General features: G+C 42.5%; 1 protein-coding gene and 2 long non-coding RNA genes across 5 annotated transcripts in view; 1 reads left to right on the top strand and 2 right to left on the bottom strand.

Moving 5' to 3' along the window:
* Window positions 1-15,673, top strand: part of LOC135350661 (E3 ubiquitin-protein ligase HERC2-like) — a 50,408-nt gene that overhangs the window by 32,599 nt on the left and 2,136 nt on the right. For 2 of the 3 annotated variants that reach the window (XM_064549523.1, XM_064549522.1), the window contains exons 34-53: window positions 172-347; window positions 533-688; window positions 8,049-8,237; window positions 8,449-8,659; window positions 8,815-8,955; window positions 9,186-9,467; window positions 9,634-9,947; window positions 10,181-10,358; window positions 10,508-10,764; window positions 10,903-11,044; window positions 11,246-11,944; window positions 12,164-12,835; window positions 13,004-13,132; window positions 13,255-13,397; window positions 13,582-13,710; window positions 13,847-14,045; window positions 14,155-14,375; window positions 14,592-14,769; window positions 14,973-15,226; window positions 15,404-15,623. In XM_064549523.1, coding sequence (XP_064405593.1) covers window positions 172-347; window positions 533-688; window positions 8,049-8,237; window positions 8,449-8,659; window positions 8,815-8,955; window positions 9,186-9,467; window positions 9,634-9,947; window positions 10,181-10,358; window positions 10,508-10,764; window positions 10,903-11,044; window positions 11,246-11,944; window positions 12,164-12,835; window positions 13,004-13,132; window positions 13,255-13,397; window positions 13,582-13,710; window positions 13,847-14,045; window positions 14,155-14,375; window positions 14,592-14,769; window positions 14,973-15,226; window positions 15,404-15,623 — 4,890 coding nt within the window. The remainder of the gene's footprint in view (window positions 1-171; window positions 348-532; window positions 689-8,048; window positions 8,238-8,448; window positions 8,660-8,814; window positions 8,956-9,185; window positions 9,468-9,633; window positions 9,948-10,180; window positions 10,359-10,507; window positions 10,765-10,902; window positions 11,045-11,245; window positions 11,945-12,163; window positions 12,836-13,003; window positions 13,133-13,254; window positions 13,398-13,581; window positions 13,711-13,846; window positions 14,046-14,154; window positions 14,376-14,591; window positions 14,770-14,972; window positions 15,227-15,403; window positions 15,624-15,673) is intronic. The other variant, XM_064549520.1, reaches the window with a different exon arrangement.
* On the bottom strand, window positions 821-2,682 carry LOC135350707 (uncharacterized). The gene is made up of 2 exons (XR_010399239.1): window positions 2,180-2,682; window positions 821-2,115 (listed from the first exon to the last, which is right to left on the bottom strand). It is a non-coding gene; the product is annotated as an uncharacterized LOC135350707 (long non-coding RNA).
* On the bottom strand, window positions 3,030-4,801 carry LOC135350706 (uncharacterized). Its single transcript, XR_010399238.1, has 2 exons — window positions 4,252-4,801; window positions 3,030-4,187 (listed from the first exon to the last, which is right to left on the bottom strand). It is a non-coding gene; the product is annotated as an uncharacterized LOC135350706 (long non-coding RNA).

Raw genomic sequence — 15,673 nt, 5'->3', positions numbered from 1 at the left:
GTTGCCTAGTTATTTAGGTATAATGTTGTTGGTGCACTCTTTAGTGTCAATTGAGCAATGAATATTGTATGTTTGGTATGATTTTGCTTACTCCACTAACACCTGCTGTGTTTTGCTGAGTATTGCAGTTGTCACTGAACATAATCATACCTACCCCACTACCTCATCCAGGTTGACAGTGATAGCCTCCAAGACCTGAATGTACAGGCCAACTGGCAGCAGAAGGGGAGCACTTACTGGGTGAGGTTCTGTCACTGTGAGCTGCTGGGGGACATTGAAGCCTCCGGAGTGCTCTCCTTCAAACCAGGGGACAAGGTTCGCGTCAAGAGAGCCGTCATCACTCCAAAGTGAGGGGGGGTGGGAGTGAATATTTTTCAGCTGTTTTGCAATGGTGCTGATGTAGCCACAATGGATTGACCACACTGAGTTCACTAGACTATTGTGAGCTAGAGCCCTCCATGCCTTAACTGCTGCCTGTGACATACTGTACATGTATGTACAACTGTTTTGTGGCTTATGTAATCTGTCATAGATACAAGTGGGGCTCGGTGACTCATCAGAGTGTGGGTGTGGTTTGCTCCATCAACCGGAACGGGACAGACGTGTGTGTGGACTTCCCAGAACAGAATAACTGGACTGGACTCATCTCTGAGATGGAGCTAGTGCCAGGAATACACCCAAGACACAGGTACTGTACACCTCTTAATAATCTCATTGGTTTTCAGTGCCCACATCAGGTTACCTAAGGTGACATATTTTCGCGAGTATTAATTTCTGCTATTTCTGCAAATGAGAGTAAAATCGCAAAATGTGTACTCGCCTATTGCAATGAATCTCATTAAAACCACTTGCGAAACGTTATGAATAAGATTAATTTCACAACTTGAGCTAATACCAGCAAAATGAGCTTAACAGTGAAATCACAAACAAATCTACCTGTGAAAACATCATGTACTGTAACAATTATAATAGTGCACTGGTGTTAACATTCAAGTGTTCAAGTTAAGAGTACTTTCGACATTTTTTTTTCCCCCCCAAGAATGCGGTGGCTTCATCATCTTCTCCATTCTCTTCTCCATTCTTTTCTGCAGCTGGGGTTCCATTCTCTGTAGAGGTCCCAGCTGTATCTTCATTTACCGTATCAATCATTTCCGTACCAGATTCCAAGTCACTTTTTTGTGTGTTCTCTTTTGACAATATTTGCGTGGTTAAATAGCCACCCAGTATGGTGAGTATTGTGGAACCCAAGGATAGTATAACTGTAGCAAGATATGGTGCATTACTATTTGTGGTGGCGGCCAATACCTTCAGAAATACCACTACGAGCAAAACAATGGAAATTAGTGCCAAAAAGTAAATGGAAGCTGAACAAATTGTTTGACATAGTTCAATTTTATTCCTCGCCTCAACCCTTTTCTTCAATGTATGTATCTCACTTCGGAGTATGACGATGGTCACTACCATCACACAACTGGACAGCAGTGACACAAAGAAGATCAGTACAGATATCGTTTCGATTGGTGCAATTAACAGTATCAAAAATGTTGGCAATACTTTTAGACCAACCATATATGTGAAGTAGAAGAAGTTAGCAAAATGTAGAAAATAAACACGTTTGGAGGTACAAAAGTTACATGTAACATGTAGCTCTGGTTGTGGAAGAAAAGGTGAGCAGCAGCTAGTGATGGCTCCCCCAATACCAAATACGAGAATGCCAACGCTTAGCTCAAATACTTTAACTAGCACATGATTCAGAACAGTCGAAGGGTCTGTTCCACTTTTCTCATGGTTTGATTCATTCTGAACGAATTGCGTGTATACGGAAATGTAAACATATACTACATACACAAGAAAACCGACATCAGCAATGTTGACAAGGAAAGTTATAATTCCAAAAGAGAAGAACACCGCCCTGTTTACATCAGCTGGTTTAGATTCGGCTTTTAGCAAGAAATACAGCACCTTGCACGTCATGCAAATTGCTGCTATAGTTATAGTAACTGTAATCGCTGTTAGACCCCAGCTAAAAGAGAAGACATCACACTTGTATCCTTTCTCTTCATCCGTGTAAGTTATATGACCTGACTGTGCTTCTTTTTTTGTATACAATTTAAGCTGCATTTGTAGAAATAGAATGCATGACAACTTAAAAGTAAAAAGTAAATACGTAAGAACTTACCCAAGGTGTGATATAGTCGAGTGCATAATCGATTTCCTCTTCACTGTAGTTGTGTTTGGTTATGTTTAGGAGTAGGATGCTTGGCATTAAACTCTGACGATTTACTTCCTTATGATAGAAGATAGTTAGCCCCGTAAAGAGCGTCACGATCATAACAGGGCTTGCTATTGTGTTACAGCGCTCTTGCACCAGCCTCTGACACCAAAAAAGGTTGAGTTCTCATCTTGTCCAGGCACAATAATATGATATCTAACCACAAAGTTGGACACTGGATATCGGTTGCCCAGGAAAAAAATATTGTTGAGGGCAAATATGTTTGATTCTTCCTTGATTAAGGCTTCTTTAAACGTATCGATAATCTGCTCACACCTTTTAAACTGACCATACTCGCTGCACAAATCTGTACAACTACCCGTGCCTATATTAGTACAATGAAAACTGCAAATGCTTGATATAGCTTCATGTTTTCTCTTTAGCAACTGGCTAGATAGGATGCAAACTTGTTTAAATCAGCATTTTGATGATGAATTTTATTTGGTTATTCATACCAATTGCTTCTCGGTAACTACATGTGATTTTATGTATAGAAAATGTATAGGTAAATGAGGGTAAAGGGTTTGGTAGTGACACAAAGTGAATAATGTAGATCACAAGCTCTGCAATGTGACAGCTTGAAGTAGATCAATATAATTATAGAAGCACCAAAATACTGTGAACTGCAACGTTTATAAACTATGCCTTAATGTTTATAGGGGTGTTTACAAAGGACTTTTGTGGTGTAAGATATTCATAGTCATTATATTGTGTACTCTATCATGAACTCTTGCCCCTATTCATAGCTGACAGTGCATGACGTGGCAGTACAAATGGTTTTATTCTTAAGGTGGTATGACGTACGTACATAAAGTAACAATGTGTCCATTTAATACACGAAAAGTCATAAAATGTCTCATAAGGATGACTCGTTTTGCAAGAGTGGCTTCTCCTCTGTATCTTCTCCGTCATCACTGTCTTCCTTTGTCGTTCTCTCACTCATTTCCGTACCAGATTCCATTTCTGACTCATTACTGTTCTGTGTGTTGTTTTTCTTTGACAGTATTCGCATAGTAACATAGCCACCCAATATCGAGAGTATTGTGGAGCCAAACGATAGTATAACAGGAGCAAGATACGATGTATTATTAGTTTTGACTGAAGCCAATATAAATAGAAATACAATCATGAGTATAACAATGGAAATTAGCACTAAGAAGTAAATGAAAGCTGAAACGATTGTTGCACATAGTTTCGTCTTTTTCTTTTCCCCATTCATTTTCTTGTGGATCTCAATTTGGAATATGATGATGGTCATGAACATCACACCACTGGACAGCAGTGACACAAAGAATACCAGAACAGATAGCGTTTCGATTGGTGTAATGAACAGCATCAAAAATGTTGGCAGTACGTTTAGACCGACCATATATGCGAAGTAGAAGAGGTTAGCAAAACATAGGAAATAAGCACAATTGGAGGTACAAAAGCAATGACAAAAGTTTAGTGCTTTTGGAAGGGAAGTTGAGCAACAACATCCAATGAACCCTCCTATACCAAACACAAAAATCCCAACAACTACTTGCGATACTTTTACTATCCTATGACCCAAAGGAAAGGTCAAATCTTCTGCTGGATTTTGGAACATTGGCCTATATTTCTCATCAATTTTTACTTCCTGAATGATGTAAATGTGCGCTTCATGCGCAAGGACAATGATATCCAAAATGTTGACAGAGAAAACTACAAATCCCATAGAGAAAAAAACTGCCCTGTTTACATCAGCTTGTTTAGATTTAGTGTTCAGCAAAAAATACAACACCTTGCACAATATGCAAATTGCTGTGATAGTCACAATCACCGTAAACACCATTAAAACCCAGCTAAAAGAGACAGTATCACACATATATCCTTTATCTTCATCCTTGTAAGATATTTCACCTGACTGTGCTTCTTTCCTTGTATAAAGTTTAAGCTGAATTTGTAAAAATAGAACACGTACATGACTTTGTACGAGAAAAAAGTAAATATGAACTTACCCAAGGTGTGATATAGTCAAGTGCATAGTCAAGTGTATAATCAATTTCCTTTTCACTGAAGTTGTGATCAGTTATGTTTAGGAATAGGTTGCTTGGCATTATAAGCTGACGACTTACTGACATATGACAGATATAGGTTAGTCCTGTAAAGAGTGTTTGAAGCATAAGAGGGCTTGCTATTGTGTATGAAGTGCTTGTGCACCAGCTTCTGATATGTAATTTTAGGGTTGAATTCTCATCTTGTCCAGGTCTGATAATTAAATATCCAACCATGAAGTTGGAAGCCGGATGTCGGTTGCTTGGGAAAAAAATATCATTGAGGGCAAATATGTTTGATTCTTCCTTGATTAAGGCTTCTTCAAACATATCGATAATCTGCTCACATCTTCTGAACTCAAGAAAATTGCTGCACACATCTGTACTACTACCTGTACCTATCAGTACAATGAAGACAGCAAATGCTTGATATAGCTTCATTTTTTCTCTTTAGTAACTGGCTAGATGGATGCAACTTGTTTACTTTTAGTGCACGTACTGATTAAATTTAGTTGTCAAGTGATGATGAATTTTATTTGGTTATTCATATCTATTGATTCTCGGTAACTATACTTATACCACACTTACATCACCACTAATTGATCTCATTGGTCAACAGCTGTAGGATATAGAATATTAGCATACAGCCCCAGGCATGCACAGTTTTTCAATTTATTTATTTCATTATTTTGTTCAAGAAAGTAAGTAAAGAGAAAAGAGCCATGCTTGACGGTACTAACACTCAAAGTGACGGTAGAAACACAGAAGGTGCTCTCCAACAGGATGGCTAAGCTTCCATGGATGGGTCCATGGGCGTGGGTTTGGATACAAGAAAAGCTTGCAACTCCAGTAAGGGACGTCGAATGGTCAACGCTTGGACCAAGGAAGCTCTTCAGCATCTGTAGGAGTCGACGTGTTGCTCAACTAGCTCTTTGACGGCTGCAAAATCCGGCATAGTCTTGTTCTTTTTTGCAGTCTGCATCGTGGATTGAATTAATTGTTGCTAGGGGGAGGTCCTTTTATTTATAGTGCTGTGGTCACATGGTATATAAGTCAGATATGCCACACCTACTTGGAGGATATGCATCCCATATATCCTCCGCTACCATGGTTACATTCGCCTCGGAGTAACCACGGTAATGGAGGATATATGGGTGCATATCCTCCTCTTAGGTGTGGTATATCCTACACACGTGATTTTAGGTGTAGCAAATGATGTATAGGTAAATGCACAGGTAAAGGGTTAATAGTGACACTCATTATGCCTCGGTGCACATGCGCAAGCGAGGCATACGGTAGTGTGTTTGTGTGTGTGTGTAGACTGCTACAGCTGCTCAAGCGACCAATGAAGTGTATGTAAGAGTGAAGTGCAAGTAAGAGTTTCTATAGGCTTCTAGTCATGTTTTCATTCGTGGATTTGCAAAATAATGCTTTGTTCTTGAGTTATGCCTAGTTTTACTTACTTGGAATGCCATTGCAGCCTTTTCAGAAGAGTTCGTAGAAAAACTTGTCCACAGAGTGTTGCTACTCTACTTAGTAGTTAGCTCTGCACTAGAACGCTAGCTATTGGTAGCTGCAAGAGTGAGAAGAGGGCTGCAAGGCTCTGCTGATGCAGCCATTCATTTTCACAAGTGGCTAAATGCAGTACGTTAGCCTGTGTAGAAAGGGCCAACGTACTGCATTTAGCCACTTGTTCATTTTCGACTTGGACTTTTGGCATCGATCGTTTTTTTAACAACAATCATGATCGATAATTACCCACTCTATGAGTTTCTCTGTGATTCTGCATGCATGCAGCAAAATGTATGCAAAAATGTTTAAATGTGTGAATAAAAGTATTGCTATAGTAGCTTTAGCTTCCACCGAGGCATCAGCACTCGCGGTGCTTTCATTAAGTTCCATGCAGTTCCACACAATTCATTATGTCGTACAAGGTAAAATCTATAGTGCAATTCCAGTCTAGATAAGTTATAGTGCTCGCAATTATATAGTGTAGTCAGCAATTAAAGAATAAAAGTTTTAAATCACGGTCTCTGGGAAACGTACATACAGCTGTTCACTGTCATTATATTCTATATTAATCTCACTATGTTGTTGTTGTTCTCCTTCTTCATTGTTTTCTGTCGCAATCTCACTATCATGTTCTTCTTCTTTGTTGGTTCCTGTCGTTTTGTATTTGAATAGTTTCTCCTTTGCTTTGTATCCAACAATTATAGAGAGAATTGATGGGATTAGCGTAACAGCGTAAGTTACCAGATCAGGACTCTCTTCTCTTGTGGCTGTAAATAGAGTTACCATGTAAATCCATGTGAGAACACCTGTTACTAATAGAAGCACTATTGAAGAAGTAAATCCAAGAAACGATTCTTTTGTCCATGTTTCACCTTGAAATCTACTGAGAATATAGAAGGAAAACCATAGTACAGTGGCACCAATATATGTTACAATGAACACTAATATGGAAATTGTCACCAGTGGTGCATTAAGTAGCATCAGAAACACTGGTGTGATGTTTGCTCCTTCTATTAAGACGAATGTAAAAAAGCTTGCAATAATGAATGGATAGAGCCATTTAATTTTGATGCAGCAGATGGAGAAAGTAGGTAGTTTAGTTGACTTGTTGCAACAGTAAAGCAAACTTTGTGTTATTATCGCTGTAATGATGAAAATGGCAATTGAAGCTATTATAGCTAGCCACCTTGTGTTAGTGTGCTGGTCAAGAAGACTTGTATTACTGCCGGGAGAAGCACGTTGTTGAGCCTTCACAAAAATATCTAGTACGATGATGTTCAACACAATCTCAGTGATGTTAAATAGTAAAGTTGTTATTCCTATTGAGAGAATAATCGACAAGTTCATCTTCTGCTCAAACTCGTCCATTTTTGATACGTGGTACATTTTCACAATCGCCAATATAACTATCCATAGTACTATGCATGCAGTGAGTATCACTAGAAGTAGGTTGAATGAACTGTGTTGACACAAATATCCCTTGTCCTTATTTGAAAGCAATTGCTGTGATATTTTCTCTCCCGACTCTAAAGTTGCATACCTCTGGAGCTGTGTGTGTGTGTGTGTGCAGTTTGTTCATTAATTTCTTATTATTGGTAGGTAAACATGTACATGTAATTTGGTTACACTCACCCACGGTGTTATGTATTGAACAGCATATCTGATATCTGTTTCATTGAATCCTCCTTCAATATTGTTGTTGCTAATGTTCAGAGACAGTCCTATATAGGATGGAAATAATATATGTTCGTTAATTCCCCCTTGAACATAGACCATCAATCCAGAGGATAGTGTTAGCATCATCCAAGAGCTAGCCTGTACTAAAACACTGGTCCTGCACCATTGTGTTATCGTATTAAAAGTGACATTTTCATGTAATTGCACGCGATAGAAAATGTATAAACTGCTTGATGGGTAGTCATTGCTTGGGAAAAGAGCGTCTCGTAGGATGAAGATGTTAGTGGAGTTAGCTATTAAAGCTTTCTCAAAAGTGTCAACCACTTGCTGTCTCCTCTCATAGTCACGAAAATAGCTTACTTGGCCAGCACACTGACTGCCAAGAAACAAAAGGCTAATGGCAGAAAACAAGCACTGAACTCTCATGGCTTCAACTTTTACTTGTAATTTAACACTGAACCAACTTGGGCAATGTTTACTGTGTTGAGTTGGCAGATTCCACAGCTATGTGAATACTTGTACTGCACGTGCAATCGTAATTATTCATCGCCCCCCCCCCCCCCCACGCACAGATGCAATGGATGTGGTATGTTCCCGATTGAGGGGGTCCGCTACCATTGTCAGGTGTGTGCTGACTTTGATTTCTGTCAGAACTGCTTCTACAAGGGACAGTCTCACAACCATGCCTTCGAGAGGACCGATGATCAGGGACAAGCAGCTGTCTACGTGGGGTCACCAAGGTCACGCAAGAGGGCTCTCAAGTAAGGAATTTGTACCATATATCACGCACAATTAGTAACTACTGTGCTTGCTTTGGATACAATGCACAGTTTTGTGTGTGGTGTGCCTGTTCAGCTCTACTTGGAGAACAGCAACCTAATTTTACCCATACACACACACATGCACCCACACCCACCCACCCACACACACACACACACACACACACACACTCGCACACACACCCACACACAGACGTAAGAAGAAGAAGATGCGAGGTGGTTCAGTGGTGATGGACTGGGACCAGATTGTGCGTCACCTCTCAGTCTCTAGCAACGAGAACCAGACATATCGTCTCATCGATGGCAACCACAGCACCTACTGGCAGTCCAGTGGCCCTCAGGGCAAACACTGGGTACGACTTGAGCTCCAACGGAACATCCTAATTGAGCAGCTGGCAATACAGGTGAAGAGTGAAGGAGAATTGCATATAAAATGTTACATTTGGGCCTGATTTGTCTAATTTTGTTGCCCATAGTTTTGTTGGCCATGAATTTTAGCCACTAACATTTTATACTGTTATATATATTTTTTTAATGATCTTCTATGTATTCTGTGCAGGTTGAGCAGAGTGACAGTAGCTACATGCCCAGTGTGGTGGCAGTGCTGGCAGGGAACAGCATCGGATTACTCAAGGAGATTAAGCAAGTTTCAGTCTCCTCCACTTGCAGAGAGTGTATCCTCGTCAGTGGACTCACTGAGGTAAGAGGAGGAGGGTGTAGTAATGGTGTTCCTACCTTGAAGAGCATGTACCCTGTACTACTCTACATGTGTGCAAGTTGAATTTCAAGTATCACCGCCATGTACATGTAGTACTAAACTTTGAGCACACTTGACTAATTGTGTACTGTACTGTACCTTTATTGTGCTGTATGCTGAGCTGTGTATATATCCCATAGTTCACATCAGCTAACTGCATTTCCCCCACCCAGTTCTACTCTATCATGGAGATAGTGGTCCGGTCTTGCAAGAGTGATGGCATTGATGTCAAGATCCACGGAGTAAGTGTGATTGGACGCGTGGACATGAATGAAGACGAGGTGGCGGCTAGCTTCTCCTTCCTCACTGTCGACGAATCAGAATCCAAAGAGAGTGGTCTAGTCCGCAAGCAACGGAGGAAGATGGAGGGCGGGGCAGACAGTCACTCTAATAAAGTGTTTGTGTGGGGCCTCAACGATCGAACTCAGCTAGGCAGTGGAAACTCAGACTCTAAGGTATGCACATGTGTAATGCTCTAGTTACATGTACTTTAGTACATGTAGTTCGGACTGATTAAGCTGTGTAACAGATCGATCGAGCTTTGACTTCAACTTTGTTTACTATTAAGCATCATCAAAATAATAAGTCAGTTCTAGTTGGTATAATTCTCCCTCCTCACAGGTGAAGAGTCCATATGAGAGCCATGCTCTAGCCAAGCTCCACCCAATTCAACTCGTTGGAGGCTCTAAAACTCTCTTCATAGTCTCTCAAGATGGGAAGGTGTATGCCAGTGGGGAGGGCACCAATGGCCGCCTGGGAGTGGGGGGACTGACTGATGTAGCTGTCCCTAAGATCATTGGTGACCTGACAACCTATGTTGTGAGGAAGGTGGCAGTTAGCACAGGAGGGAGACATGCAATGGCCCTCACTGCAGATGGCAAAGTTTTCTCCTGGGGTGACGGAGAGTACGGGCAGCTGGGACTGGGAGACAACAAGTACGTGGTGATGTGTTTTTAAGCACGATTTTCTTCATGTAGCGTTAGATAAAGCTTTCATAAAATCATAATTTTTGTTATTTTAGTTACAGAGCTGATTCGAAACGAAGGGGCCTACATGTACATAAAAATAATATTAGATATCTCCAATCTTTTGGTTGTTTCTCGGTTTAGCCTAATATGTTTTTACACCAAAATGTATGTCATGTACGGCCTTTCTTTTCTCTCTCCAGGAGTTACGATCGTCCCAAGATGATCCAGAGTCTCCAAGGCAAGCACGTCAAGGAGATATCGTGTGGCAGCAACTACTCTGCAGCCATTACATCAAACGGAGAGCTGTACACGTGGGGACAGGGTGCTCATGGGAGACTGGGTCACGGAGACAAGGCCAACCAGCCAAAGCCTAAACTGGTTAGTCTCACCTAAGGGAATAAAACGCTCAAAATTAGAGTTTTGCTCTGCCTACCTTGTAGTGCATGTACCTCTCTACTTAAGTACTTGCTCTTCGCTCACTGATCACTCGTGCATTGAGACAGTTCCGTTCGTGTATTGCTGTATAGGTTCGTGAGCTTGAGAAGTTGCGTATGGCGTGTGTGGCGTGTGGCTCTAGAGATGCTCAAACTCTGGCTGCCACAGAGAATGGATCACTGTGGAGTTGGGGGGACGGTAGCTATGGGAAACTTGGCAAGGGTGAACTCAAGGGTTCAAAGAGTCCTTCCATGGTCAAGAACTTTACCTTAGAGGGGGGAATATCTCAGTTGGAGTGTGGCAGTCAGTTCTCTGTCCTGCTCACCAAGGAAGGAAAGGTGTACACATGGTGAGTGCAAATCACATGTTTGGTAAAGTGAAGATGTATCTTTGACTGCCCACAACTTAACCGTAGATTGTAATGCAACACCTATTATATTGATGAATTCAAACAGTCATTAAAGTCTTGATTCTCTTGTTGTTACAGGGGCAAGGGTGACTACTATCGCCTGGGCACAGACAGCACGGCTCATGTGAGGGAGCCTCAGCTGGTGGAGTCCCTCACTAAGAAGGTGGTGCAGGTAGCAGTCGGTTCACTGCACATTCTGGCACTCACTGAGAACGGAGAGGTGAGTAGTGGTTAGCAAAATGCACCTCATTTGTTCTGATTAGCTGATAGAATGGGTGCCCTTTTGCCATTACCAACGGATAACGTACAACTGAAATCCTATGTACATGCAGCGTGTTTATGTTATAAGATTTACAAGTATCTGTATATTTGCATTGCGTGTGTTCCTTACTTCTAAAGCTGTTGTCTGCTTGTACTGCAGGTGTATGCCTGGGGGGACAATGAACACGGACAACAAGGCAACGGTAACACCATCAGCAATCGTAAACCACAGCAAGTCATACTACTCAAAGACCACCGAATCACAAAGATAGCATGTGGCTCCTCTCACAGCATAGCCTTTGCTACCGGCATGCCTCAAAATGCTGGAGAGTTCACTCCTATATCTTTCAGCACTACTCAAGACTCACTAGGCACCTCCCTCATGATTCGCAAGTCAACGGAAGACACACACATACAGGATGAACTCAAACGACCTTCACTCACAAAGATCATTCTCTCACTGACCACACCCTCCAAACAACAGGAGTCACTGGCACATGTACTCACTGCACTGCAAATTGCCTACGCCAGGGACGCTATTGTGAGCTCGTTAGGGGGCGTGGCCAGTGCCGCCCAGGAGAGGGAGGAGGACAAGCCGACTGATCAACATGATGTCGTGGAAATTACAAGAGTCCTCCCCATGTCCACAGAGTCTAAAACAAGTGAACTCTCGGCAGAAGTACCTAAAAAGAAAGTTCATATTCCGTCTGGTCTGGATGATTTTACGCGACTACTGACAGTGGAGGATGCTCGGGTAATGGTGGACCTGCTCAAACTAGCTGTGGCCAATAGAGTGGGTGAGAAGGGCAAGGAGACACTGGGGGCTGTGCTCACGCCCATGGGGAAGTCTAATGCAGAGGTACGTTGATCATATGATTAGTGATAGTCTCGAATTAATATTATGGTTTGATACATGTACGTGTACGTTGTTGTGAAATTATTATTATCAATTTGAGTTTTAGTTACATGTACATGTACTGTAAGGCATTGTGCAGTATACTGCAGCATGCACGTGTGGTACAATACATGTATAATTATGTGTGCTAACATTGATCTTGGTGTCATCGTTTCTCCTCAGGTGGCTAGTATGCTGATGGAGCTGTGTATCAGTGAGCTGGAAGACGTCTCTCGTGAGCCTCAACTCAGTGAGTCCCCTCAGCCTATCATCCAGGAGAGCCCTCATCCTTACCCCGATGATGCCACACTATCGAATACGTGTCGCATCCCAGGGGCTGAGGCTCTTATCGTGAACTTTGACACCCGATGTTCAACAGAGAGAAGACACGATGTGCTGGTTATTAAAGACGGAAGTGGGACAGTCAGCAATGTACGCTCGGGGAGAGAGGCGGTTGATTGGTCGCAGGATATTCGAATCGTCGGTGACGAACTATCATGGGCATTCAAGAGTGATGGCTCTGTGAATGGGTGGGGCTTCAGATTCACTGTCCACCCCCTCATGCCTAAGAAGTCATCAGGAGGCAACCTTCTCTCCGATCGGGCCCTTCAATCACGACCGTCCATTGATCTCGTGACAAGTCTCCTTGATTTCCAACTAGGTCGTAGTCGCAGTAAGGACTCCATTATGCGTCTTGGCTCTGCCCTTGCCTCTTGTGCTCAGATGAACATGCTTGATGCCCAGCAGAGAATGTGGGCCATTCAACAACTGAGGAAGCTCTTCAACTCGTGTGTGAGCAAGCAGCTGTGTGTGGGGGCCAGGGGCACTTGCTGTCCACTCAAGCAACTCAAACAGGTGACTATTGTCTTAGCTACTCTCGCTGTAATCCTTTTGTACTTACTTTGTGTTTACTGTTAGCCAGTTGTTGCTGAAATTGTATGATTTGTGCACTACTGTTTTCGGCTGCTATGTAGTTTGTCTTCAATTATTTTTATGTCACTCTCTCTTTCTCTTTTTCTCTAGTCTGGTGGTAGCATGTCCTCATTGATGTCTCTGGTAAAGGGCATGCCTGAGGCCCTCCACAAACAGTACAACTTTGAGGTATCCCACGTCACAGGAGGGTCACAACTTCTACACAGCCCTTTCCTACAGGTACTGTATGCAGCTATAATGCCTTTGTTTGTGGTACTTTTATGTATCAGCATTGTTTGCATGATAATAATTATGAGTTAGATATAGAGTGTTCCAAAATCAGACGCTACTAATTTTCTTAGTCTGTGGTTGGCCTGTCGAGTGATGTGGAGCTGGACACAATGGACTGCTGTAAGGACGTCACCAAGTGGACATGGTTCAACCAGTACTGTCTGGCTGCTCGCATGGCAAAGTCACTGCAGAACAGAACACCAATCCCAGCCAAGTAAGCTATTCAGTTACATAGCTGTTATAATAATTATGAACATGCATTGTAGTTTTTAGCTTCTCCAACAGATTCATAAGTGTGCCTTCATGTTGAGTACTGTTTGAAAATTTACGTACATGCAGTACAGTGAACGTACATGTATGTCCTAGTTGTCAAGGTGACCTGTGTGTTGTTTATACAGGTGCCTTCTTGAGGTGCATGATAGGATTGGGTCTCTCAAGGCCTCTACTGAAGAGGAGAGCAAAGAGCATGAAAATCACGAGCTGTTCAAATACGAGCACGACAAACAGCTGCTCCTGTGGAAACAGAGGTAATGTCAGAACTACATGTAGAGTAAAATCAATTATATGTTGCTACGGGGGGGGGGGGATGTTTGAATCACAAACCTGGGAAGTATTATAATACAGTGTACACCAAGCAGTACCTACATCATATGCTCATTGCAGGTACCCGAAGGACTGGAACATTCCTCTAACAAACACGATATCCATCTACGGATGGGGTCACAACCATCGCGGTCAGTTGGGGGGCGTTGAGGGGAACAAAGTGAAACTCCCTCGTCTGCTAGATAACTTCTCTGAGCTCTCACCACTCCAGCTTGTAGGGGGAGAGCAAACACTCTTTGCTGTCACAACAGATGGAAAGGTACAGATCGAGCTGTAGTAGTATCGGTTGCAATTGTAATTTGTAGATTTATCTTTTTAGTGACCTTAGGGTTAAAAGACATTATAATGAGCATTATTATTGTCTGTAGGTTTACGCATCTGGTTATGGTGCCTATGGTCGTCTTGGTACTGGTAGCCTGGAAAACGTAGCCAACCCGACCCTAATCTCCTCTCTGGCTACTCGAGGGGTTGTGGTGAAGAAGCTGGCCGTTCACTCTGGAGGCAAGCATTGTCTGGCCCTCACTGACGAGGGGGTGGTCTATGCCTGGGGAGAGGGGGATGATGGGAAACTGGGACTCGGAGGAACAGTGTACGTTGTCTCATTTACAAAATCATGTTTCTTCCAAATACCTTAGTATTTTATTTGGCGATTCTATACATCTACTAACTTCCTACATTGTAAACATTTTCTCGGTATCTAGAATGTCATTGGTACTGGGCCTCCAATACATTTGCATTTTAAATTTTATTTGCTGGATACATGTAATTTAGCAGTGTTCACAATTCCTCTATTGTCTCCCTGCAGTAACTGTGACTCCCCTCAGCTGATAGAGTCTCTGAAGGGTAAGAAGGTGGTGGAGGTGGCGTGTGGGGCCTCTCACAGTGGCTGTATCCTTGACGATGGCACTCTGTACACCTGGGGCAAAGGGAGATATGGCAGACTAGGTCACAACGATCATGAGCCACAGTACAGACCAAAACAGGTCAGCATTTTTTTTAGTATTTACTCCTTACGGTACATGCACATGTCACCTAGAATGCTCAGGGGCTTGTAAGATAATTCTGCAATGTCAAATAAGCTTTAATTCCTTGACAATCTTTACCACGTAGATTCGAATGTTTCTATTCTAAACCTTGTCTTGTACACATACAATTACGTTGTTGTCCATTGCATCCATATGTATAGGTGATGGCACTGAAGGGAGAGCATGTGACATGTCTGGCGCTGGGCAGTGGTGACGCCCAATCCCTGTGTGGTACTCGCAGTGACCATGTCTACTCTTGGGGGGACGGGGACTATGGGAAGCTCGGCCGAGATGAAAATGGCGGCTGTAAGGTCCCCAAAAAGATCGACTCACTTCATGGGAAGGGGGTCATGAAGTTGATGTGTGGATCTCAGTTCTCTGTTGCCCTCACCAACAAAGGCCACGTCTATACATGGTACGTATGTCTGTATTATATAGCTGTGTGAAGTCTAAATCTATGCAAATAACCTCCAGTGTACTTACTGTTATAAGTATCCATGTATCTTAAGAACAGCTCATGCTGTAGCTATCCTTAGCCCCTCCTAACTGTATCTACTGTACTGACATTACTGTGATTCTAATTATATCACAGGGGCAAAGGGGACTACTTCCGTCTCGGTCATGGCGATGATTCCCACCAGCGTACTCCCAAGCGTGTCCTTGGTCCTCTGGCGTACAAGAATGTGGTTGACTTGGCGTGTGGGTCTCTGCACTGTGTGGTGTGTACAGAGGATGGGAAAGCCTTCACCTGGGGTGACAATGATGAGGGACAGATTGGCAATGATACCACTGTAGCCTGCAGAGAACCTCATGTGAGTAGCAATTTCATTTCATTTAGCAATTTTTCAAGTACTTAAGGGGT

The sequence above is a fragment of the Halichondria panicea genome, chromosome 16, assembly GCF_963675165.1.
Source record: "Halichondria panicea chromosome 16, odHalPani1.1, whole genome shotgun sequence".
Lineage (NCBI taxonomy): Eukaryota > Metazoa > Porifera > Demospongiae > Suberitida > Halichondriidae > Halichondria > Halichondria panicea.
This window is presented reverse-complemented; position numbering and strand designations above follow the sequence as displayed.